This window comes from Odocoileus virginianus, unplaced genomic scaffold (assembly GCF_023699985.2).
Source record: "Odocoileus virginianus isolate 20LAN1187 ecotype Illinois unplaced genomic scaffold, Ovbor_1.2 Unplaced_Contig_21, whole genome shotgun sequence".
NCBI lineage: Eukaryota > Metazoa > Chordata > Mammalia > Artiodactyla > Cervidae > Odocoileus > Odocoileus virginianus.
Genome location: NW_027224338.1, coordinates 1,023,263 through 1,050,087, shown reverse-complemented (window position 1 = coordinate 1,050,087; position 26,825 = coordinate 1,023,263). Strand labels below are relative to the sequence as shown.

At 38.0% G+C, this 26,825-nt stretch overlaps 1 protein-coding gene across 1 annotated transcript in view; it reads right to left on the bottom strand.

The window, feature by feature from the left end:
* The window catches only part of GPC3 (glypican 3), a 443,947-nt gene that overhangs the window by 202,410 nt on the left and 214,712 nt on the right, over window positions 1–26,825 (bottom strand). Inside the window, exon 3 of the mRNA XM_070464223.1 lies at window positions 8,407–9,101. Within this exon, the coding sequence (XP_070320324.1) occupies window positions 8,407–9,101 (695 nt within the window). The remainder of the gene's footprint in view (window positions 1–8,406; window positions 9,102–26,825) is intronic.

Below are 26,825 nucleotides of genomic sequence, written 5' to 3'. Positions count from 1 at the left end.
GGTAGCAAAGAGTCAGACATGACTGAGTGACTGAGCTGAACTGAAGCTGAAGCCTCCTCTCCTGTAATGCACCTCACTGTGTGTGCAGGAGACATCTGGTCCTCTTTGCCTTTCCCCGTGGGAGCTGGGGCTTGAGGAACTGGCACAAATGCTGATACTCTGGCTACTGCTCTCCTTGTGAGAAGGAAACTGTGCTGCATCTCTGAGCCAGAGTCTCCTGTCCTTATCCAGCATCCATGAAACTGGCTGGGTAACTTGTTAGTTTGCAACAAGGGTAAAAATCTCAGATGTTTCACAGTTCTTGAGGACATTTTCTTACCACATTAGTCCAGAGACCACAGCAAGGGGGGAAGACTTCTTTCAAAAGATTCAGAACATATAATTACACTGCCACTCTTTCCAAGGCAAAGGCAAGTAATTCTAGATTTGTGAGGAGCCCATGGGATTCCCTAATATGACCCATAATATACATAATTTCAAGACGAAGCATTATAAAGAGCTTCCCTTGTGTGACCACTGTTTGAAACTTGTACCGAAATTAACATTAGGTGCCTGAAAGTGATGTAGATTTTTTCATTTGTATTTGGCCTGTCAATAAATAGTACTCTATGTTTTAAAACTATATATTTTCCCCATGGGAATCACTAAAGCTATTTTTATTGTGAACGAAAAAAAGATGTCATCCTGTAAACATTTTTCTCTCTCCAGAAATGGACCTCATGCAAATAAAGCTGCCTACCACAGTTCTAGATGCTGACCTGCAGACAGTAATTAGGCAGTGAGCCATTCACTTGTTTTTATCACTTTGAAATCACTTGCTACTGACAACAGCTTGTATGAATTCAGACAAGGTATCTCTATATGAGACTAAAAAATGAAAGTCCAAAGTGATGGTGTGAGGAGAAAAACACTGACATTCTGACACCTGAGAAATAACCTCAGCCTTCAAAAGCATAGGGCTAATCTTGGAAATTCTGATGAGCTACAGTCACTCACATAGACAGCAAAATATAAGAATTTGATAGAGTGAATTATTATTGAGGATCAACAGAGAATCTTCCCCAGAGCTTCCTAGCACACATAAATAAATACTGACATCACTGAAGATATCTTCAGAAATTCTACCTAAGAAAATGGATATACCTGAATACTGGAATATGTTAGGTACTCAGTAGACAGTGTTACTAATATTAAGGAGACTCCATAATGGAGACATGGGTGTACTGAGGATGGAATATGTTAGGTACTCAGTAGGCACTGTTACTAATATTAGGGAGACTCCATAATGGAGACCTGGGTGTACTGAGGTCCAGAATCAAAGACAAATGCATTAAGAACTGTATGTTGATCCAACAGGCAGACTCCAAACACTGCAGCTGCAAGATAATCTATACCTCATCATTGGCACAGTCCATACAGATTCTAGGTAAACTCATTTCACCATGTAGCTGGGTCTTCTATCACCTACAAAAACATTCATTCTTCCCCTAGAAACTATTCTGTGCATTTAAATGTTGTGAAGACGAAAAATCTCACATTTTTTAGTACTTGATTGAGGAATACTATAGGAGAAATCTCCAAGGAGGGAGAATGAATTCACAAAATGATTGTGCAGCTGTGAAAACAGTAGAGAGTAATACAGGATATTAAGTAAGATAATCAAGACCCACATAGCCTGTGGTAAAGGAATGAAAATTCTGGTGAGAAGAGAGTGAACCTATTTGAAAGAGCTATGTAGAGAAATTGTGAGAAGCATGTGCTTTGGAGTCCGACAGATCCAGCTTTGAATCCCAGCTCTGCTACCTCCTGACCAAACAATTTCTGAGGACAGCAACAGTCACTGTCATCTTTCCAGCCACTTCTTGTACCTCCTGTGTCTATTAGTGGCTCCACAATTGGACACTCACTAAATGTTCCCTGAGATGAATGCTATTTCAGACAGTGCTAAAATGAATATCATAGTGAGAAAAGACTGGTTCCAAATTGATAGAGTACATCAAGACTGTATATTGTCACCTTGCTTATTTAACTTATATGCAGAGTACATCATGCGAAATGCCAGGCTGGATGAAGCACAAGCTGGAATCAAGATTGCTGGGAGAAATATCAATAACCTCAGATATGCAGATGAACACCACCCTTATGGCAGAAAGTGAAGAGGAACTAAAGAGCCTCTTGATGAAAGTGAAAGAGGAAAGTGAAAAAGCTGGCTTAAAACTCAACATTAAAAATATCCAGTCCCACCACTTCATGGCAAATAGATGGGGAAACAATGGAAACAGCAACAGACATTTTTTGGCAGGGGGCTCCAAAATCACTGCACATGGCGACTGCAGCCTTGAAATTAAAAGATGCTTGCTCCCTGGAAGAAAAGCTATGACCAACCTAGACAGCATATTAAAAAGCAGAGACATTACTTTGCTGACAAAGGTCCATCTAGTCAAGGCTATGGTTTTTCCAGTAGTCATGTATAGATGTGAGATTTGGACCATAAAGAAAGCTGAATGCCGAAGAATTGATGCTTTTGAACTGTGGTGTTGGAGAAGACTCTTGAGAGTCCCTTGGACAGCAAGATCAAACCAGTCAGTCCTAAAGGAAATCAACCCTGAATATTCACTGGAAGGACTGATGCTAAAGCTCCAATACTTTGGCCACTTGATGGAAGAGCTTGACTCATTGGAAAAGACCCTGATGCTGGGAAAGATTGATGCTAGGAGGGGAAGGGGCCAATAGAGGATGAGATGGTTGGATTGCATCAGTGACTCGATGGACATGAGTTTGAGCAAGCTCCAGCAGTTGGTGACGGACAGAGAAGAGTCCATGGGGTCACAAGGAGTTGGACATGACTGAGCGACTGAACTGAAGTGAGGAAAGGGGGAGAAACAGAGAAGGTAGAAAAGGTTGCAGTTTTGGACAACATTCAATGAAGCATATAACTAGTCAAGGTAATGAAATTGTGGTAGAGGAAACACTAATGCTGAGAAGCTCTGGGATGAATCAATAAAGAAAGTACGTAAGTAAAAATGGAAAAATAAAAGTGCAAACAGCCATGTGAGGACATATGAGCAATTACTTTAGGGGGGTAAAGAAAGTAAGTACAATCATAGGGATTCTTGGGAAACTTTCTGAATTAGCAACAAACAACCAACATGCTGATTATTGGGCTTCCCTGCTGGCTCAGATAGTAAAGAATCTGCCTGCAATGCAGGAAACCCGGGTTCAATCCTTGGGTCAGGAAGATCCCCTGGAGAAGGGAATGGCAACCCACTCCAGTATTCTTGCCTGGAGAAGTCCATGGGGTTGCAAAGAGTCAGATACAGCTGAAGGACTGAGCACATCCATAAGGTATGGAATTCAATAATGTGCTGATAAATTTTAAAATGACACTCTCAAATACTACCCAAATGATGCCCCAATACTATTAAAGACCTACTCAGTACTCACTTGGGGCCATGATATTTAACCTAGTTCACAAATGTAGATGAAGAATCAAGATGGATCTATTTACAGTCCCATCATTAATACTTTTCAGTAAAACTTTTCTCTTTCCTTACCTTCCTCTCACCTCTGCTCTCTTTCTCTCTCTCTCTGTCTTACACATATACACACACAATTATTTTTATTTTTATTCACTTTTTATTTTTTATTCACTTCTTTGGGTTAAAGTAACATGAAAAAACCACTACAATATTGTAAAGTAACTAGCCTCCAACTAATAAAAATAAATGGAAAAAAATGACATCCTAAGGATATTACTAAATATCCTTTCAAAAAAAAAAATAACATAAAATAGTTAAAAAAATAACATGAAACTTCCTGGCACTTAAAAACAAGTTTAAGAAAAACTCATTATCCATTTGGCACTTAGAAACATGTTGTAGAAAGAGTATTGCACTGTGGCTTAGTTAGTACTTGCCATGTGCCTCGAACTCTGCCAGGTACTTTGAACCTATCATTTCAATGAATTCCCATATATCAGCCCCATTTGATAGATGTGCTCACAGCTTTGCCATTGTCATTCACTTCCAACCTCTGGGCCTTATCTTCTAAACAAGGTGGCTGGATTTGCTTCCAAGGAAGTATCAGAATCAAATGGAGTACTTTTTAAGTGACAAATTCTCTGGCACAGACCTATGGTATCAGAATCCCCAGGGCTGGGGGAAGGGCTCCAGGAATCTGTTTAATGAGTTCCCAAGATGATTGTGGTGATGAGTCAAGTTTGAGAACCACATGTTTACCACCCTCCAGGAGTGCAGCAAGGAACAACATCCTAACATTTGCTCACGTGTCTTCACTTGGTAGTCTGAAGAATGGAAAAATATCTTAGGGAAAACTAAAACACTAATAGGCCATAATTATAAAAAATTCACAGTGCCCCACTCACTTAGATAAGACCAAAATGGCCTTCATGATCTGGGGTAGATGAGCAAAGTCCCTGCTTGGCAGACTTCATGGCTCCTGCATTGTAGGTGGATTCTTTACCATACAGCCATTGGGTAGGCCCATGGCAGACTTCATGCATAGCTTATATCTAGCTAGAAATGCTGTCCTAACAGAGCTCTGGAAGAGCTGATTTTCAAAGAGGTCTCTCACCACAACTTAACCTCAATCAGGACCAACTGGCTGGGTCTCACATTTGATCACAGGCGGAAGGTGAAGGTGCTGCTGCAGAATCTCATTAATGCTTTAGTTTTCAAGGAGCTTAGGCTTGGGGGCATTCTGTGGTTTTGTTAACAGGAATAGGGTTCTGCAATCCACCCAGCTCTCACTTCCCCTCACCACCCATAAATGACCCAGCCCCTTGATGGTGCATACAGGGTATAGCTGGATCACACCTGGGCAATGATTCCCCACCCCCACCGTTTGGTATACATTACTTAGAGCTGGCAATCATAAAACAGTAACAAGGCAGAGTTTACATATGCTTTCTGTTCTAGTTTATGCATTCCCTGGGGAAGACAGACTTCACGCTCTCATAACCAGCTGGGAGCTGGGAGCAATCAGGCCCTTAATGGCCAAAACAGAAAGGGACTGACTGCATCACTGAGCGCCTCTTGACAGCCAAGGCTTTTCTTCCTGAATGATAATGGCATGAAATGTACTCCCTCTGTGTGTGCACACACATAGACGGGCCCACGTGCACCTAACACACAGCAGGTTTGGCACCTCCAAATAGCTATTCAATTTAAGTTCATGATGTCTTTGCAGAATCCTAATGGAGCTTTTTGAGTGAAAACCTGGGAGGGTCTTATGGGAGACAGATCAGTGTGGTGGAAAGAGTGCTTGACTGTAGCAGCAGCAGACCTTGGACTCCACTTCTGGCTCTTCCACTAACTATATAACTGTGGGCAAGCCTCTCTGAACTTTATTTTTTCATTTGTAAATCAAAGGGACTGGACTAGATAATCTCTTCCAGGCCTTCCAACATTCACATTATAGTGAGATGTTCACTGTGCTGAAAATTATTCAGTTACACGTCCGTCTGTCAACAAAGCTAAACTGACCTTTTAAAGACTTAAGAACTATGTCTGGGGCAACTGAGTACCCAGCACCTGGCAAAGTGCCATGAACAGAGCAGATGCTCAAGAAATGTTCACTAAATAAACTTTCATGTCTAGAGCCTGATCAAAATAGTGGACTCCATCCACTACCAGCTCCCCACCCTATTTTTCTGTGTTGAAAACAACCAGAGGAGAAAACATGTTTTCAAAATGTTGCTGTCAAAGTGACCAATATCAGAGGCAAACTTTAAACACTCCCATATTCTGTCTTTAATGTTATCTTCTTATTTTTCCTCTTATTGAAGACATTTCTACACCCCTGGCACTCTTGCTTTGTGTCGGACACATAGAGGGCCCTCAAGGAACATCAGGTGAAATGAACATATGAATGCACCGGCTTTTCATTTTTCTAGTTCTCGGAGATTTACTTTTGTTTAAGGCCCAAGAATCTGGCCTCGAATTATAAAGCAATCAGAGGAATAATTAACCACTGAAGAACACTATCGTTAGGACATTTCTGTTCATTTTACTATAAAATATTTTCTCAGCAAATGTGTTTTAAATGGCTAACATTCTGAATGGGACAATTAGAGCAGCTCCGTGAGTAGCCATCCTGTGGGTTGCATCATTTTTTGTTCTCCTTTCTAGTTTAATTCGCTAAAGAAACCAATTACCCCTATCATTTCCTACTTGCAGAGCTTAAAGACAGGGCTAAATGGCCCAATCTGCCGTCCACATTCTGGGTAAGCGATGGTTCAGACTACACAGCAGTTGCACTGTATAGAAGGTAAGAGCATAAATCAAGCAAGGCAACAAGCCAGGGTTGGAATCCCAGTTTCCCTAGTGCCATTTAACTAGCTTTGATGTCTGGGCAAGGTATTTAGGTTCTCTGAAGTGAAGTGAAAGTCGCTCAGTCGTGTCTGACTCTTTGCACCCCATGGACTATACAGTCCATGGAATTCTCCAGGCCAGAATACTGGAGTGGGTAGCCTTTCCCTTCTCCAGGGAATCTTCCCAACCCAGGGATCAAACCCAGGTCTCCCGCACTGCAGGCAGATTCTTTCCCAGCTGAGCCATTAAGCTTCATCTTGCTGTTGTGTCTGACTCTTTGCAACCCCATGGACTGCAGCACGCCAGGCCTCCTTGTCCCTCACCATCTCCCGGAGTTTGCCCAAGTTCATGTTCATTGCATCAGTGATGCTGTCCAGCCATCTCATCCTCTGATGCCCTTTTCTCCTTCTGCCCTCAATCTTTCCCAGCATCAGGGACTTTTCCAATGAGTCACCTGTGAGTGTCAGATGACCAAAATATTGGAGTTTCAGCTTCAGCATCAGTCCTTCCAGTGAATATTCAGGGTTGATCTCCCTTAAGATTGACTGGTTTGATCTCCTTGCTGTCCAAGGGACTTTCAGGAGTCTTCTCCAGCACCACAGTTTGAAGGCATCAATTCTTTGGCATTCTGCCTTCTTTACAGTCCAGCTCTCACAACCGTACATGACCACTGGGAAGACCATAGCCTTGACTATATGGACCTTTGTCAGCAGAGTAATGTCTCTGCTTTTCAACACACTGTCTAGGTTTGTCATAGCTTTCCTGCCAAGAAGCAATCATCTTCTGATTTCATGGCTGCAGTCACCATCTGCAGTGATTTTGGAGCCCAAGAAGAGGAAATCTGTCACTACTTCCACCTTTTCCCCTTCTATTTGCCATGCAGTAATGGGGCCAGATGCCATGATCTTAGTTTTTTTTAATATTTAGTCTTAAGCCGGCTCTGAAGCTGGCTTCATCTACTCCTGTGTAAAATGGGGATAATATTAGGATCTATCCCATGGATTATTGTGACATAATATTATGTAAACTGGTCAGCAGAGCACTTCAAATGTGGTAGGATCTCAACAAGGCTAGTGTATTAGATGATTCTGCCACCTCCTTCAACAAAGCTGGCAACATTCAGGAATCAGTAACTGTAACCTTAGTGACATCTAACTGATAGCTCTTGGCTGTACTTTCCTGTATTGAAAAGTGTGTGCTCCCCTGGTTCTGAATGTGTGTATCCTAGCTTAGCAGGTACAATGTAACTAATAATATCTGACTGAAACCAAGCAAGCTGCTCCCTCACAGAACTGTCCCACCCCAATACAAATACCATCAGGCTTACACTGGTATAAATCAAGGCTGCAAAAACAACTGTTGGAAAGTATAAATGTTTTGCCTCATTCATTTGTAGCTTTAGTTAGTGGGTTCTAGCTGGGTTTCCTACTTTTAAAGTCACTACTCAAAATGCAAATCAAAACTAACATCGCAAATCAACTACTCAAAATCGTAATGTGATATATATGATGAAGAGCACAAGAGTGAAATCAGAATCAGAGAAACTCGTGATAACCTAATTAAAAGGACACCTGATCAGTTTGTGAATCACGGCTCTTTCATTAACTATAGCTGGGTGCTGTCGGTCAAGGTTCAGTTTACCTGAGCTTCAGTTCCCTGATTTACAAAATGGAGATAATAGCTCATACCTCAGAGGGTTGTCAAGAATGTTGTGTTAACTAACAGCAGTGGTAATAATAACTATTAATTACTGAAGAACTGTAACCCATGTTACTCCCAATGAAGAAGATATTCTTTTTATCCTTATTTTATCAATCAGCAATATGAGGCTCATAAAGAGCCTCATAACCAAGGTCTGAAAACAAGAAAGTAGATGGAGCTAAAATGCAAAGCCAGGCTTTGGACTCCATAACCTGTGGATTTAATGCACTGCCCAGCTTTGTGAGGACATTCAGGCCCTCTATCATCCCGGCCCATATTTTTCTTAGTTCTCTTCATCAGCCCCTGCTACTGGCCGTGCCACCACACCCCAAATAGAATCCAATTCCCTGGAAAGCTGTAGAATGGTACTCACCGTGGTGGTGAGCTTTCCTCCGTTCTTCTGGACATACTGGATGGAGTCATGGATGGTAGAAAAGAGACCAAGCAGTACATTCTCCATGTCATAGATTCTGTACATGCCATTCACCAGTTCTTCCAGAGACAGGATGTATTCTCTCCAGTACTTGTCAATCTCCACCACACCTGCCATACAGCCCTGCATGACCACATTGCAGTAGCCACCACATGGCTTAACCATCATCAGTCCCTGGCAGTAAGAGCAGTACCACATTCTGGTGAGCATTCGGCCACAGTCCTTACTGAACTTCAGGTGATCGGTTGTGTTGATCACTTCAATTCCAAGATTCAGGGCCTGGAGGAAGATCCTAGTGACTTGCAGTGACTTGGAAACCTGGGTCATAATAAGCTTGGGGAAATTCCCAAATACTTTCAGGTCACGCCTTGCCCCTCGGAGGCACTCATTGATGTCTAAGGTGGACTCTGGAAGGCCTGGGTTCATTAGCTGGGTATAGATGACTGGAAACAGGCTGTCAAACAATTCATTGACCATGTCATCCACGTTGATGTCAGAACCCAGGATGTAGAGAGACACATCAGTGAAAAATTCACCCACAAAGTCAAAAGCTTGTGGGGTCAGGCTCGGATAGTTGTTCTTGAACATGGCATTGGTGTAGTTCTTGGCGTGGCGAACAACAATTTCAAAGGCCTCTGTAAAATAAGAGATATAGAAATGCCCACAAATTAAAGCATGAAAATCCAGTATTTAATTGAATTTGAGATTTCTCTATTGCTGTGATGATTAAGGTCCCATTTGCCTTAAATAATTGACTCATGTTTACTTCTGGCATTGCCTCTACTCCTGCAGTTGTTTGTTCCTATAAATCAATTTTCCTTTCTGAACATGAAGTCCAAACCTTGATGTGTACATAAATTCTTAAACACACAAATTATATTTCAAATGACAAAAGTCAGGATTCAGTTAACATTCTGGCCTCTCATAAAAATATCGATTAAAAATTGGCTAAATGAGAAGTTCTTTTTCTCTCATTGATTTATTCAGTTAAAAAGAAATTGTATTTCAAGACATTTCATTTTTAGACAAAGATAAATATTTGACAACAAACCATATACTATATAAACTGACATAACGATTTAAGCCTGTTCATCTCTGGAGGAAAGGCAAGTTCTTAGCCAAGAATAAAAGCTATCACCAATTTAATCATTTTGGTAGATAACTTTAAATGGAGCTATCTGACAGATTGCCAGACCCGAAAATGGAAGTTATCCCCTAAACGGGTATGAGGATGAAAAAAACAAGGCATGTACTTATCTATACATTTGATACTGAAAATAACACCTCTCCTATTTGCAAGCTGAACATCTGGAAGGATAATAGCTAAGCTTCCTTGGTAAGTTCGGCTTCCACATGGCTTGGAAGCCTTATCCACTCTACAGAGACTATGGGTTCAGGATTACATCTGCTGCCCCTAACCCTTGGCATAAGGCCTGATTAGTGTCACTGGTTTGAGAGAGAAAGTAATAATGTCACCATCCCATTTTCTCCAAACTGAAGCCCTCTAGACACAATTTATCTCAAATAATCAGAGTTCTGCATTTCTTATGAGAGAAAGGAAAACAACAATAATAGATTTTTCAAGAAATAAGACATAGTTTAAAAACAAAAATAATCAAGTTTCCCAAGACTTTTAAAATTAACTTAGCACTTTCTTTCATTTCCTTCCAAAGAACAGAGGTCCACAACAGATGTATCCCCAAATGATGCCATTTCAGCCTTGAAAAATCAAATTATTACCATTTTCAGACTACCTAGAGAGACTGCATTCCATCTGCTCCTTGGGATCACTTAGCCAAACATCTCAGTCATCTGTGGCAGAAGTGAGCTCTAGGTTGTACCACCACCATCTGCCCCAGATCCCTCACAAGGTAGAACACACATACTAGATTCTTCCCTTGGGTTTATGACCACGCGCAGCAATGTTGAGCAGATGCCAAAGCAATTGTACTGGGTTTCCAAGCCCACTTGAGAAAGTTAATCTTCATTTTCATCAATTGCTAAGTGTTCATTTGTGACTTTTGTTGTTTAGAATATTAAGAACTTCTTGGAAAGCTTGTCTATAACAGTCTTAACCTCATACACTGTTCTCAATCCTTGAATCTAAACATTGAATGAACTCAAGAGATTTTCTAATGCAATCCAAAGGACCAGTCAAGTAATTCTTCAAAATCCTCAGAAATTTGAATATTTAAAACTAGTCATTAATTTTAGCTACCAATCCTTTATTACTACTAGACTCTGTGCTAGGTACTAGGGGTATATAAGTGCTAGGTAGATGGAGATAAATAATACACTATCCTTGTCTTGAAAGTATAAGGTATGTGTGTGCATGCTAAGTTGCTTCAGTTGTGTTCGACTCTTTGCAACCCCATGGACTGTAGCCCACCAGGCTCCTCTGTCCATGGGACTCTCCAGGCAAGAATACTGTAGTGGGTAGCCATTCCTTCTCCAGGGGATCTTCCCGACCCGGGGATTGAACTCCACATTGGCAGGCAGATTATTTACCATTAGCGCCACCTGTTGTTGTTCAGTCACTCAGTCGTGTCTGACTCTGCAACCCCATGGACTGCAGCACACCAGGCTTCCCCTGTCCATCACCAACTCCTGGAGCTTGCTCAAACTCATGTCCATTGAGTCAGTGATGCCATCCAACCATCTTCATCCTCTGTCGTCCCCTTTTCCTCCTGCCTTCAATCTTTCCCAGCATCAGGGTCTTTTCAAATGAGTCAGTTCTTCCCATCAGGTGGCCAAAGTACTGGAGCTTCAGCTTCAGCATCAGTCCTTTCAATGAATATTCAAGGTTGATTTCCTTTAGGATTGACTGATTTGATCTCCTTGCTGTCCAAGGGACTCTCAAGAGTCTTCTCCAATGCCACAGTTCAAAAGCATCAATTCTTCAATGCTCAGCCTTCTTTATGGTCCAGCTTTCACACCTATATATGACTACTGGTGGCTCAGTGCCACCTGGGAAGCCCTTAAATGCTATACCATATACCTTTTAAGTGGGGCTTCCCTGGTAGCTCAGTGGTAAAGAATCCGCCTGCCATGCAGGAGTCACAGGAGACAGGAAATGCAGCTTCGATCCCTGGGTTGGGAGGATCTCCTGAAGAAGGGGATGGCAACCCACTCAAGTATTCTTGCCTGAAGAATCCCATGGACAGAGCGCCTGGCAGGCTATAGTCCCTAGAGTAACAAAGAGTCAGACACGACTGGAGCAACTGAAAACACATGCATAGCGTTTACAAAGCATTTCCAAGTATATTACAACATCCGCTTTTTACCATAATCTTCTGAGTTTGGTTTTGCAATCCCCACTTTATAGATGATGAAACTGAGGCAAGCAGAATTTAAGCACTTTCCCACAGTCATGCAAAGCAGAAGTAGTCAACTCAAACTACTGTCTCCCACTCTAGCTGCCCTCAGCCGTATGGCCAAACACACACGTTCTCAAAAATCTTTGAAAGTCAAGTTCATTCTTAAGCTCGTTATATTTCTATCAGCTTCCCCTCTCCAAATGGAAAAAAGTACTGGGAGAAATTGCAGCTAAAGCCAATTGTACTTTCATCTCTGTCTTGGGGCTGCATAAGGTCAGAGAAGGAAGACGGCTGCTGAGATGCTACCCTGTGTATCTCAAGTCATCAAAGCTACCCTAAAATGAATTCTCTACAAGGCAAATTTCCTCTTTGACACAGTGCAATTTATTCTCTAATGTGCAAGATATATGACAGTGAAATTCCATACACTATATGCCATAACTGTTTTAAGTTTCTGTTACTACCACTGCTGAATCAATAGGAAAAGAAAATTATAAAAGATCATGAACTCTTCTCCAGAAATAATAACAACAACACATATTGCAGGGGGAAAGGGCTAGAGGTTCATATTCAACCTCAAACTCACATGTGCTCCCTGCTCCAACTTTCACATCTCAGAATCCACTTAGCACATCTCTGGGTTTTACCCAACCCCCTTACTTCTATATCACAGGACAACAGCCCAAACCATAACTACCCAAGCAAAGACACCTTGGGGACTTATAGGAACCAACACTAGGTGAAAAGTGATGCTCAGCTTGAAGTTGGCAACTTGAGGTTTCCTGAAATGAAGCCAAGAGCTAGAATTACTGCAAAAAATGTCCAGCCCACTGATTTTTCTTTGGTCAGATAATAATGTACACTTAATGCTAGCAGAGGTTTTCCTCTGTCTCTTTCCTGGGAAGAAGTCAAGCATTATATTCAGGAAAAATTGGAACAATGTAAAATCAGAGATATTCTGAAAAATTTGGCACCAAACAGAAAACATTCTATTTTTAACACTATATAGAGAGATGATACAGATAAATACATCTAATAAATTAATACACATCCAAATATAGCAAGGTTTCTAGATTTACTAATGCCCTCATTACTACCCTGGTCACCGTTTTTGGACACAGTTGACTGTTACCAACTTCCTTCTTAAATTATGTTGCTCCAAAAGGGACACAACTCTCCAATATGGTTTGATATATAACATGTACAATCAAACTATCACCTCTCTTTAAACGAATCAATAACTTCTCCCCTATTCCAACCCAGGATGTATATCCTATCACCAGAGCAAAATGACTGTCCTTAGTACTCAGTGCAGATGTTTCTTTATTCAGACCCAGACCAAAAAAAAAATGTGCTTTCAAGGGTCTTTTCAGTAGAAGACTGGACTTCTTTTTTTTTTTTTTTAAGGAGAGTATACTTGCAGTTTGGAGAGAGGAATAAATAAACCATTGAGTTCCCTTCAAGGCCTTAAGAATAAAGCAATCTTATAGAGGCAAGTTACTTTTTTCAAGGTAGTTTTTTCAACATTGTAAGAATGGCAAAGACTTCATAAGAACTTTTAAAATTCCTAGGATAAATGTTACACAATGGGTTGGACTTCAAACAGTCTTTGTTTTCAAACACAGGTACCTTAATGTAAAAAGGAAACTGACATTTATGAGATACCTGTAAAGTACATGCCAGGATCTATGATGAACCTGCTCACATATGTTCTCTTATTTAAATTTAACACAACCCTATGTATTTAGAACTATTTTTGACTGGTGAGGATATTGAGTTTCAGACAGATTAAGTGACTCAGACAAGATAATATCTCTAGATGAATACCATGGCTTAAATTTGAATGTAGTCATTCTTAACACCAATATCCCTGCCAATTCCACATGCTCCAGTCTTGAAAACTGGACATTGGGAGACTTCTGGTTTTGGCTACAACATGTAAAGAACTTGGAAATTATAAATTGTCATTCCCATTCTCAACAAGATAATAATGAACAAACTGAAAATCAATTATTCTTAGACTGTTCAGGGAACTGAGGTCACAGGGCAAACTGCTACCTTGAAATCTGGAAAGAGAGGCAAATAGAGCAAACCACAGCTGAGATTTGCTAACCTGAAGCAGACACCACTGGTCATAAACTACTCAGAACACTCACACAGTAATTCAGACAAATCGCTAGAGCCTGAATGGGAACTGACTTGAGAGTTAAAAACTCTTGGGTACTCAATTTTGTGGGTCTCCCACATTCCCATGGGATTTACCTCAAGAAAACACACAGAGTTCTCATGGTTAAGATCTAAGAAAAACCTTGTTTTTTTGGCAGAGGAAAAGCAATAATTTATAAATATACCATGAACATTCTCCATAACAAATGCCTGTTTTCCAAGGGACACAACTTTACCAGAGCCGAATAAACCTAGAGGAAGTGCACTTAGACAACTCCAGTCCCCTCTAGCCTTTCTGGAACACCTAAAGTGAGGGAAAAAAGGCTGAAAAAATTATAAGGGTTACAGTCCATGGACTTAAGGCCACTAAAAGACTGATTAATTGTAATATCATACATCACTTCAACTCCTCCCATACCTTACCATCAGAAAGACAGAGATTCTATTTAAGAAGGAGTTCTTAGAGAAACCCACCAAAAATAGGTGAAAAAAAATAAAATAGAAACCAGAGGAAACTAAAGTCTCTGGCATCTATGACTACAGCAAACAATAAATAGCCAAACTCCAAATCACATTAACATAAAACTTCACACTGAAAGTCTAATTATCTCAGTTCCTACCACCCTGTATCATATCCTGCTTTTAACAAACCATTATAAGCCATGCAAAAAAAAAAAAAAACAGTCTGAAGAGACAAAGCAATTATCATAACCACACTCAGATATGGCACAGATTTTGGAAATATCAGACACAAAATTTAAAATAACTAGCATTAATATGTTAAGAGCTGTAACAGAATAAATGGACAACATACAAGAACATATGGATAATGTAAATACAGAGACAGAAATGCCAAGAAATATCAAAAGGAAATGCTAGCAATCAAAAACACAAACAGAAGTGAAGTATGCCTTTCATAGGCTTATCAGTATACTGGAAACGACCAAGGAAAGAACCAGTGAGCTTAAATAAATGGTGATAGAAACTTCCCAGATGAAAATATGGAGAGAAAAAAACAAACGGGACGCAAAAAGGAACATCCAAGAACTGTGGGACAAATCGAAAACTCTAAAATATGTATAATTGCAATTCTAGAAAGAGAAGAAAGATAAAAGAGAGCAAAAGAAATATTTGAGGAAATGATACAAAAAATTTCACAAAATTCATAATAGATACCATCCACAGACCCATGAAACTCAGAATTACAAGCAGGTTGAATACCAAAGTACCTGCTCTAAGGCATACCATATTCAAATGGTAAAAAATCAAAGACAAAGAGAAAATCTTCTAAGAAGCCAGAGGGAAAAAAAAATCTTACCTATAGAGGAACAGAATAAGAATTATGTTGAACATCTCATCAGAAATAATGCAAGAAAGAAGAAAGTAAAAGGAAATATCTTGCATTGAAAGAAAAAACAACAACCTAGAATTCTCTTTCCAGCAAAATAACCATCAAAAAGGAAAACAAAAAAACTTTGTCAGATAAACAAAAATGGAAGAAATTTGTCATCAGTAAACATGGCTTGCAAAAAAATGTTAAAAATATGTTTTTTAAGAAAAGTATATAAACCAGAAATTCAGATCTACATAAAGAAAGGAAGAGCATCAGAAAAGAAATTTATATAAGGGTAAAATAAAACCTTTTCTTTTTTTAAAAAAATGATTTGACATATAACTTTGTTCAAAGTAATAACAGCAATAATGTATCGGTGATTATAGTACATGGATAAGTAAAATGAATATTATAAGGCACTCGAACTACCAGTGAAGCAATTTAGTGTAGACCTGAAAGTGGACTTAGAGTAGTTTAGAAAGCATATTGCAAACTTGACAGGAACCACTAAAAATTTTCAAAATGAAGCGTAATTGATATACTAAAAGGGGAGAAAAAGATGGAATCATATATCTCAGGCTTCAGTTAAAGACCGAGAAGGCAAAAAAAGAGAGGAAGATTAAAAATAGCCAAAAAAAATAATATGTGCAATAAACAAAAGCATTTATAAATGATGAATATTAACACATAACCTCACTAATTGCTTTAAATGTGAATGGTTTAAATACAAAAAGTATAAGATAGAGATGATCAGAATAAACATAAAAATAAAACCCAACTATAGATTGTCTAAGGTAACACATCTTCAATATAAAGATACAGATAAAGGGATGAAGAAAGACATATCATACTAACACCAGATAGAAAAAACTGGAATAGCCAAATTAGTTCTAGAGCACACTTTGGAAGAAGGAATATTGTCAAGAATAAAAAAGGGTGTCACATAATCTGAAGGGTCAATTCTCCAAAAAGACATTAATTCTTTTTCCTCATAATTCTTATATATACAAACCTACAATTATAGTTGGAGACATCAGCACCCATCTATCAATACCTAATAAATCCATCATGCAGAAACTAACTAAAGACATGGTTGAATTGATTAGCATCATCAATGAACTAGATCTAATTGACACTTACAGGATAATTCATCCATCAACAGCAGAATATACATTCTCAGGCTTACTTGGAACATTCAGCAAAACAGACTGTAACACTTGGCCATAAAATACACCTTAACAAATTTAAAAGCACAGAAATCATACAAATAATATTCTTAGCCCACAACGAATTTAAATTACTAGTCAGTAACAGAAAGGTAGGACAATATCCAATCCTCTGCAAATTAAACAACACATTTCAATACAACATGTGGGACAAAAAACGTCTTAACAGAAATTTTTAAACATGTTTAACTAAATGAAAATGACCATACAACTTACTGAAATTTGTGTGATGTAGCAAAAGCAGTGTTTAGAGGGAAATTTGTAGCATTGAATGCTTATATTAGAAAAGGAAAAGAGATCTCAGATCAATAATTTAAGATTTCACCAAACAAAACTAGAGAATTAAGAGCAATATAAACCTAAAGCAAGTAAAAGAAAACAAATTATAAAAAATTAGGGCAAAATTCAGTGAAATTGAAAATAAACATCTATAGATAAATCCAATGAAACAAAAAGCTAGTTCTTTGAAAAGATAAATAAAATTTTAAAATATCTGGCCAGGCTAATCAAGAATAAAACAAAAGATACAATTTATTAATATTAGAAATGAAAGAGGGGTCATTATTAATAATCATATGGATATTAATAGGATAATATATGAATATTATGAACAACTCTATGTCCCAGGACTTGGTACACTTGATAAAATGCACCACCAATTGCTTAAAAGACAAAAACCACCAAAACTTACAAAATGACGAATAGGCAAACTGAATTATTCTCTGTTCATCAGAGAAATTAAGTGATCAATTAATAAACTTCCAAAAGCAATGCAGGTCCAGATGGTTTCACGGGTGAATTCTATCAAACATTTTAAGGAAGAAAGAATACCAACTCTACAATCTCTTCAAGGAAATACAAGCAGAGAGAACATTTCCTAATTCATTCTATGAGACCATCATTACCCTAAAACCAAAACCAGATAAAGGCATTATAAGAAAGGAAAGCTAGATACCAATATTTCTCACAAATATAAATGCAAAAACCCACAATAAAATATTAGTAAATCAGTTCATATAATCCATCATATTAATGGGCTATAAAGAAGAAAAATCACATGATTGTACCAATAGGTACAGAAAAAGCATTTACCAAAATCCAACACCATTCATGATAAAAACTCTCAGTTAACTAGAAATAGAGGGGAAATTTCTCTACTTAATAAAGTAACTTACAGCTAATATCATACTTAATGGTGAGGAATTAGAGGCTTGCTCCCTAACTTAAGATCAGGGAACAAGGCAAGGATGTTCCTTTTAGTGCTTCTACTGAATATTGTATTTAAAGTCCTACCTAACACATTAAGATAAGATAAAGAAATTAAATATACACAGATGGGAAAGGAAAAAATGAGCTGTTGTGGTTCAAAAATGACATGCTTGTCTATACAGATCATCGCAAAGAACTGATATAAAACTCTGCTTGAATTAATAAGCTTATATAGCACAGTTGCAGGATACAAAGTTAATTTACAGAAGTCAATTGTTTTCTATACACCAACAATGATGAACTGGTATTTCAAATGGAAAATACAATATCATTTACATTAGCATCCCCAACGGAAAGCTTAGATATAATTTTAATAAAATATGTATAAGAATAAGTGGAGAGATATTCTCTGTTCATGAATCGAAAGGCTCAATATTATTATGAAGTAAATTCTTTCAGACATGATCTATACATTCCATGGAATATCAGTCAAAATCCTTGCAGGTTATCTTGTGGATAACAATACTAAAATTTATATGGAAAGACAAAAGACCCAGAATAGACATCAAAACACTGAAGAATTACAAAATCACAGGACTGGGACACCCAAGTTCAAGAATTTCTTTAAATTATTATAAGATAATGGCTATATTTCCCTGTGCTATACAGTATATCCTTGTTGCTTATCTACTTTATATATAGTACTGTGTCTATTAATCCCATACCCCTAATTTGTACTGTGTCCCTTCCCTCTCCCCTTTGGTAATAATTTATACTGGAGTATAATCTGAAAAAAAATGCTGAATCACTGTGTTCTACACCTGAAACTAATACAATATTGAAAATTTTAAAAAGAAGAACTACTAGACAATCAAATTGTTAATTATTATTGTTTTCTCAAAGTGCCTATACCTACAATCAGATACATGAGAAACATTGGGACCAAAATAAATTTTCAAAGAGGGACAAGAAATTCTTATAAAGTTACAGTAATCAAGATGGCATAAAGCGAAAGGGTTAGTCATGCACTGGTATCTGACTCTTTGCAACCGCATGGACTGTAGCCTGCCAGACTCCTCTGTCCATGGAATTCTCCAGGCAAGAATACTGGTTGGGATGCCATGACTTCCTCCAGGGATCTTCCCAATGCAGAGCTTGAACCTAGGTCTCTTCTGTCTCCTGCACTGCAGGCAGATTCTTCACTGTCTGAGCCACCAGGGAAGCCCCCAAGACAACAGAGTGTTAGCAAAAGAATAAAGAAATAGATCAATGGAACTGAATACAAAACCTTGAAATAAACTGACAAAAAGAAGAAAGGCAATTCAATGAAAAACAGATAGTCTTCTCAATGAATAGTTCTGAAACAACTAGACACTTATATGAAAAGAAATAAATCTTAGATACAGACCTTACACTCTTCATAAAAATTAACTCAAAAAGGACTGTAGACCTAAATATAAATTATAAAACTTGTAGATGATAACATGGGAAAAGGTCTTGATTACTCTGAGTTTAGCAATAAGGTTTTAGATAGAATATCAAAAGTACAATACATGAAATAAACAATTGATAAGCTGGAATTTATTAAAATTTAGAACATTTGTTTTGTTAAAAGAATTAAGAGACAAACATCTGTTAGAATGGAAAAACAAATCACACCCTGTGAGAAAATACTTGCAAAATATATCTGATAATGGACTTATACCCAAAATAAACAAAGAACTGTTAAAATTCAACAATAAAAAAATAAACAATTCATTTAAAGATGGACAAAAGATATGAACAAATATCGCATCAATCAAAATATGTAGATGGCAAATAACCATAAGAAAATATGCTCAATATCTTATGCAATTAGGGAATTGCAAACTAAGCCAACAATGAGATACCAATACACAGCTATTAGAATGGCTAAAATCCTTAATACTGACAATACCAAATGCTGACAAAGATGCAGCACAACATTGCTGATGGGAATGCAAAGTAGCAAAGTCACTTTAGAAGACAGTTTGGCAGTTTATTACAAATAAAATTATGATCCTGCAATTGTGCTCCTAGATATTTGTTGGATCAAATTGAAAACAAGTTCACACAAAAAGCTACACATGAATGTTTACAGAGTCTTTATTTATAATCAACTAGAAACAAGCAAGATACCCTTCAAAGGATAAACAGTGGTATATCCACACAATGGAATACTATTTAGCAATAAAAAGAAATGAGCTATCAAGCCACAAAGAGATTTGGAAGACTTTTAGATCATTTATTGCTAAGTAAAAGAAGTCAGTTTTTAAAAGTTGTATACTATATGGTTCCAAATATTTGGCATTCTGGAAAAGGCAAAACTATTGGGAAACTACGATCAGTAACCAGGGATTTGAGGATGGTGGAGAGGTGGGGAGAAAGAGTAAACAGGTGAAACACAAATATTATTAGGATGGTAACAGAGTTCTGTATGATATACTAATAGAGGATACAAGAAATAATGCATTTGTTAAAACCCACAGAACTGTGAAACAGAGTAAATTTTAAAGTAAACTATGTGGATTCCTTTTATCCAGATAGGAAAAGAAGAAGTAAAACTCTCACTGTTTGCAGACGACATGATCTTCTACATAGAAAACCCTAGAGACTCTACCAGAAAATTACTAGAGCTAATCAATGAATATAGTGAAGCTTCAGGATATAAAATTAACACAGAGAAATCCCTTGCATTCCTATACACTAAAAATGAGAAAACAGAAAGAGAAATTAAGGAAACAATTCCATTCACCACTGCAACAGAAAGCATTAAATATTTAGGAGTATATCTACCTAAAGAAACGAAAGACCTATAGATAGAAAACTATAAAACACTGATGAAAGATATCAAAGAGGACACAAATAGATGGAGAAATATACCGTGTTCATGGATTGGAAGAATCAATATTGTGAAAATAAGTATACTACCCAAAGCAATCTATAGATTCAATGCAATCCATATCAAGCTACCAACAGTATTTTTCACAGAACTAGAACAAATAATTTCATAATTTGTATGGAAGTACAAAAAACCTCGAATAGCCAAAGCAATTTGAGAAAGAAGAATGGAACTGGAGGAATCAACCTGCCTGACTTCAGACTCTACTACAAAGCCACAGTCATCAAGACAGTATGGTACTGGCACAAAGATAGAAATATAGATCAATGGAACAGAATAGAAAGCCCAGAGATAAATCCACGTACCTATGGACACCTTATCTTCGACAAAGGAGGCAAGGATATACAATGGAAAAAAGACAACCTCTTTAACAAGCGGTGCTGGGAAAACTGGTCAACCACTTATAAAAGAATGAAACTAGAACACTTTCTAACACCATACACAAAAATAAACTCAAAATGGATTAAAGATCTAAATGTAAGACCAGAAACTATAAAACTCCTAGAGGAGAACATAGGCAAAACACTCTCCGACATAAATTACAGCAGGATCCTCTATGACCCACCTCCCAGAATACTGGAAATAAAAGCAAAAATAAACAAATGGGACCTAATTAAAATTAAAAGCTTTTGCACAACAAAGGAAACTATAAGCAAGGTGAAAAAACAGCCTTCAGAATGGGAGAAAATAATAGCAAATGAAGCAACAAAGGATTAATCTCAAAAATATACAAGCAACTCCTGCAGCTCAATTCCTGAAAAATAAATGACCCAATCAAAACAATGGGCCAAAGAACGAAACAGACATTTCTCCACAGAAGACATACAGATGTGGGAGGGGGGACCGGGATGGGGAATACATGTAAATCTATGGCTAATTCATTTCAATGTATGACAAAAACAACTGCAATGATGTAAAGTAATTAGCCTCCAACTAATAAAAATAAATGGAAAAAAAAGACATACAGATGGCTAACAAACACATGAAAAGATGCTCAACATCACTCACTATCAGAGAAATGCAAATCAAAACCACAATGAGGTACCATTACACGCCAGTCAGGATGGCTGCTATCCAAAAGTCTACAAGCAATAAATGCTGGAGAGGGTGTGGAGAAAAGGGAACCCTCTTACACTGTTGGTGGGAATGCAAACTAGTATAGCTGCTATGGAGAACAGTGTGGAGATTCCTTAAAAAACTGGAAATAGAACTGCCATATGACCCAGCAATCCCGCTCCTGGGCATACATACCAAGGAAACCAGATCTGAAAGAGACACGTGCACCCAATGTTCATTGCAGCACTGTTTATAATAGCCAGGACATGGAAGCAACCTAGATGCCCATCAGCAGATGAATGGATAAGGAAGCTATGGTACATATACACAATGGAATATTACTCAGCCATTAAAAAGAATACATTTGAATCAGTTCTAATGAAATGGATGAAACTGGAGCCCATTATACAGAGTGAAGTAAGCCAGAAAGATAAACACCAATACAGTATCAGTATCAGTATCAGTTCAGTTCAGTTCAGTAGCTCAGTTGTGTCTGACTCTTTGCGACCCCATGAATTGCAGCACGCCAGGCCTCCCTGTCCATCACCAGCTCCCGGAGTTTACTCAAACTCATGTCCATTGAGTCAGTGATGCCATCCAACCATCTCATCCTCTGTCATCCCCTTCTCCTCCTGCCCCCAATCCCTCCCAGCATCAGGGTCTTTTCAAATGAGTCAACTCTTCACATGAGGTGGCCAAAGTACTGGAGTTTCAGCTTCAGCATCAGTCCTTCCAATGAACACCCAGGACTGATCTCCTTTAGGATGGACTGGTTGGATCTCCTTGCAGTCCAAGGGACTCTCAAGAGTCTTCTCCAACACCACAGTTCAAAAGCATCAATTTTTCAGCACTCAGCTTTCTTTACAGTCCAACTCTCACATCCATACATGACCACTGGAAAAACCATAGCCTTGACTAGACAGACCTTTGTTGGCATAAGTAATGTCTCTGCTTTTTAATATGCTGTCTAGGTTGGTCATACTAATGCATATATATGGAATTTCAAAAGATGGTAATGATAACCCTATATGCAAAACAGAAAAAGAGACACAGATGTATAGAACAGACTTTTGGACTCTGTGGGAGAAGGCAAGGGTGGGATGTTCTGAGAGAATAGCATTGAAACAAGTATACTATCAAGTGTGAAACAGATCACCAGCCCAGGTTGAATGCATGAGACAAGTGCTCAGGGCTGGTGCACTGGGAAGACCCAGAGGGATAGGATGCGGAGGGAGGTGGGAGGGGGGATCGGGATGGGGAACACATGTAAATCCATGGCTTATTCATGTCAATGTATGGCAAAAACCACTACAATACTGTAAAGTAATTAGCCTCCAACTAATAAAAATAAATGAAAAAACATAAACAATGGACTTCAGTAAATAATAATATCAATACTCAATCACTAATTACAAGAACTATAACATATTAATGCTAATAATATTAATAATAGAGGAAACTGTGCAGGGAAATGAAAGCAAATAGGACCTCTGTATTATCAGCTTGACTTTTGTTTAAATGTAAAACTGTTCTTTAAAAAAGTATACTAATCTTTCAAATGAGAAAAAACTGAACCATGGAAATTAGTACTTGATGGAACTAGTGACTAGAACCACTGAACTCACTCCCTCTGCTCAATCTGTGTTGACATTTCTTTCAAGAGTTAGGGAGTTTTAGCATACAAATAGATGCCATATGGCATCAATGTAATTTTAATTGGAAAAACCACTGGAAAAAGTTAATGGACCAAAATACCCAAATAGGTAACACATTTCAATGCTACTTTTGAATGATTTTTTTAAAAAAATCAACCGCATAAAAATACAAGTTTAGGTGGTAAGAAAGGCTCCCACATTTTTCACAGTAGTTAATATAGAGGATACTAGAAGTTATGCTGTAATTTCTATTGAACTTTTCTGGAATTGTATGCTCCACATTAATTTAGACAGAATTGACAAGCTTAGAAATAAGTTGCTATTACACATGAACCTTGGCTGGTGCAGGTCCATGACCAGACTGTAAATGAATGTAGCCTTATATTCTAAGTCTCACATGTTAGACTTCTAAATATCAATACAAGGTACATGAACTGGAAATAAATAAATGAGAGAAAACATGAAGGAAACATTTTTAAGGGCTATTATATATATCATTTCTTAGATTGATGGATAGGTACATAGATAGATACGATGAATTTTCCCCCAAAGACTATTCCAGACCACAGAAGACAATTAAAATGATTCACTCAAAGGATCTCCAGAAACAAAGACGAATATCCATAGCTACTAGGAAATTTATGACTCTTGCAACAGTTGACCACCTTTTGCCCCATTAGTTCTTTTGCCCCAATTAGTTATTCTTCACCCTCTATTAGCTTTTCTGAAAAAGTACTTTGTTTTAACCTTCTGTACATTCATGTAGTCAATCATTTTTCTCTCTTCACAAATGTTGGTTGAAAGCATAGACCAAATTTGTGGTCTACCTCTATCAAGCATAGTAAACTTCATGTCACACATTTTGTCACAACCCTAATCCCCGTTGCATCTTGCTTCCCTACCTGTATTTTTCCTTTTGCCTAATTGTTCCCATGTATTTTAGTTGCATTGGACCTTGCTTTTACTATGTGCCCTTTTGTAGAGTACTTTAAACTCTTTTCAGGAGAAGGTAGGATATAAATAAATAGGTAGGTAGATAAATAAGGAGAAGGAGAAAAAGAGCAGCTATACCTACTACTTCAAGACAAAAATATTATTTCAACAATGTATTCTTGTGAGTTTGAGTTTTAGTAGCAATGATAGAAATGTTTGTATTCATAAATGCCAGACACTTCCCAGGGCTCATTAGCAGTCCAACACTGTCTTTCCTTACAGTTGTCAGGGCCTGAGATTCAATCTGCATATGTGATCCTTTCAAAACCTTTTATCTTTCTGCCCTTTTACTATATCTTAAAACATTGGTCAAGTATATATAACAATGTCAAAATTGGGTAGGCATGAACAAGGCTGACTTCACCATGGCTTAGAATATGTCTGTTTTCACATTGGACTTGGGAACAAGCCACCCTTGAGAAATCAGGAAAGTGGCTTAACAGAAGAATATAAGGGAATTCCAGATGTTGACTTTAAGAATAATTTCTCCTGGAAATCATTTTACTGTGGACACACCAAGAGTAACTCTGATTCTTATGTGATAATCTCGCGGTCCAGCATTTTTCATGCTAGACCATACCTTACCCTTCATCTTGGTGAGTAAGTTCTAAGACTCAAGTTTTAGTCTTTTTTTCATTTTTCTGTCTCCTAGGCATTCACTTGAAGAAGCCAATCCTTGATTAATTAAGAAATATTCTTACATATTCAGGGTTTCCATGGCTAATAAATGACTCCTACAAAAAGAGGCATCCGGGTCATGTTCTTAGATCTTGTAGTTTACTCTTTACAATAGAAAGCCTGACAGTATCCAAGGAAGTCAAGTTTTGTATGTAGTTCCTCCCAGAATCCACAATTACTTTATTAAAGTCCCCAGAGCTCACCAAACCGTTCTACTTAACTAAAATATTTTAGTAAAAATAAAAGTTTCCCCCCTCAAAGAGTTTATGGGACATGGATTGCTCCAAACAAAAAGTCACAAGAATGGCTTATGTCTTAGCCAAACAAAAAAAATCACTAAGACATTCTAGGTTTGGTTATTATCTTCTCAGCTTGTGAAATTTTCTTTTTGTGACAAATAGATTCAAGGGATTAGATTCATAGAGTACCTGAAGAACTATGGACAGAGGTTCGTGACACTGTACAGGAGGCAGTAATCAAGACCATCCCCAAGAAAAAGAAACGCAAAAAGGCAAAATGGTTGTCTGAGGAGGCCTTATAAATACCTGAGAAAGATGAAAAGCTAAAGGCAAAGGAGAGAAGGAAAAATATACATACCAATTTGAATGCAGGCTTCCAAAGAATAACAGGAGAGATGAGAAAACCTTCCTCAGTGATCAATGCAAAGAAAATAGAGGAAAACAACAGAATGGGAAAAATTAAAGACCTGTTCAAGAAAATTAGAGATATCAAGGAAATATTTCATGCAAAGATGGATACAATAAAGGACAGAAATGGTATAAACCTAATAGAAACAGAAGATATTAAGAAGATGTGGCAAGAATACACAGAACTATACAAAAAATATCTTCATGACCCAGACAACCACGATGTTATGATCACTTACCTAGAGCCGGACATCCTACAAGGCAAAGTCAAGGGCCCTTAGGAAGCACCACTACAAACAAGCTAGTGGAGGTGGTGGAACTGCAGCTAAGCTATTTGAAATCCTAAAAGATGATGCTGTGAAAGGGCTGCACTCAATATGCCAGCACATTTGGAAAACTCAGCAGTGGCCACAGGACTGGAAGAGGTCAGTTTTCTTCCAATCCCAAAGAAGGGCAGTGCCAAATAATGTTTGAATTTCCACACAATTGCACTCATCTCACACACTAGTAAAGTAGTGCTCAAAATTCTCCAAGTCAGGCTTCAACAGTACGTGAACCATGAGCTTCCAGATGTTCAAGCTGGATTTAGAAAAGGCAGAGGGACGAGAGATCAAATTGCCAACATTCCTTGGACCACAGAAAAACAAGAGAGGTCCAGAAAAATATCTACTTCTGCTTTACTGATTATGCCAAAGCCTTTGACTGTGTAGAACACAATAAACTGAAAAAATTGTTCAAGAGATGAGAATACCAGACCACCTTAGCTGCCTCCTGAGAAACCTGTATGCAGGCCAAACAACAACAGTTAAGACTGGACATGGAACAACAAACTGGTTCCAAACCAGGAAAGGAATGTGTCAAGGCAGTATATTGTCATTCTGCTTATTTAACTTATATGTAGAGTACATCATGCAAATGCTGGGCTGGATGAAGCACAAGCTGGAATCAAGATTGCTGGGAGAAATATCAATAACCTCAGATATGCAGATGACACCACCCTTATGGCAGAAAGCGAAGAACTAAAGAGCCTCTTGATGAAAGTGAAAGAGGAGAGTGAAAAAGTTGGCTTAAAACTCAACATTCAGAAAACTAAGATCATGGCATCTGGTCCCATCACTTCATGGCAAATAGATGGGAAACAATGGAAACAGTGACAGAC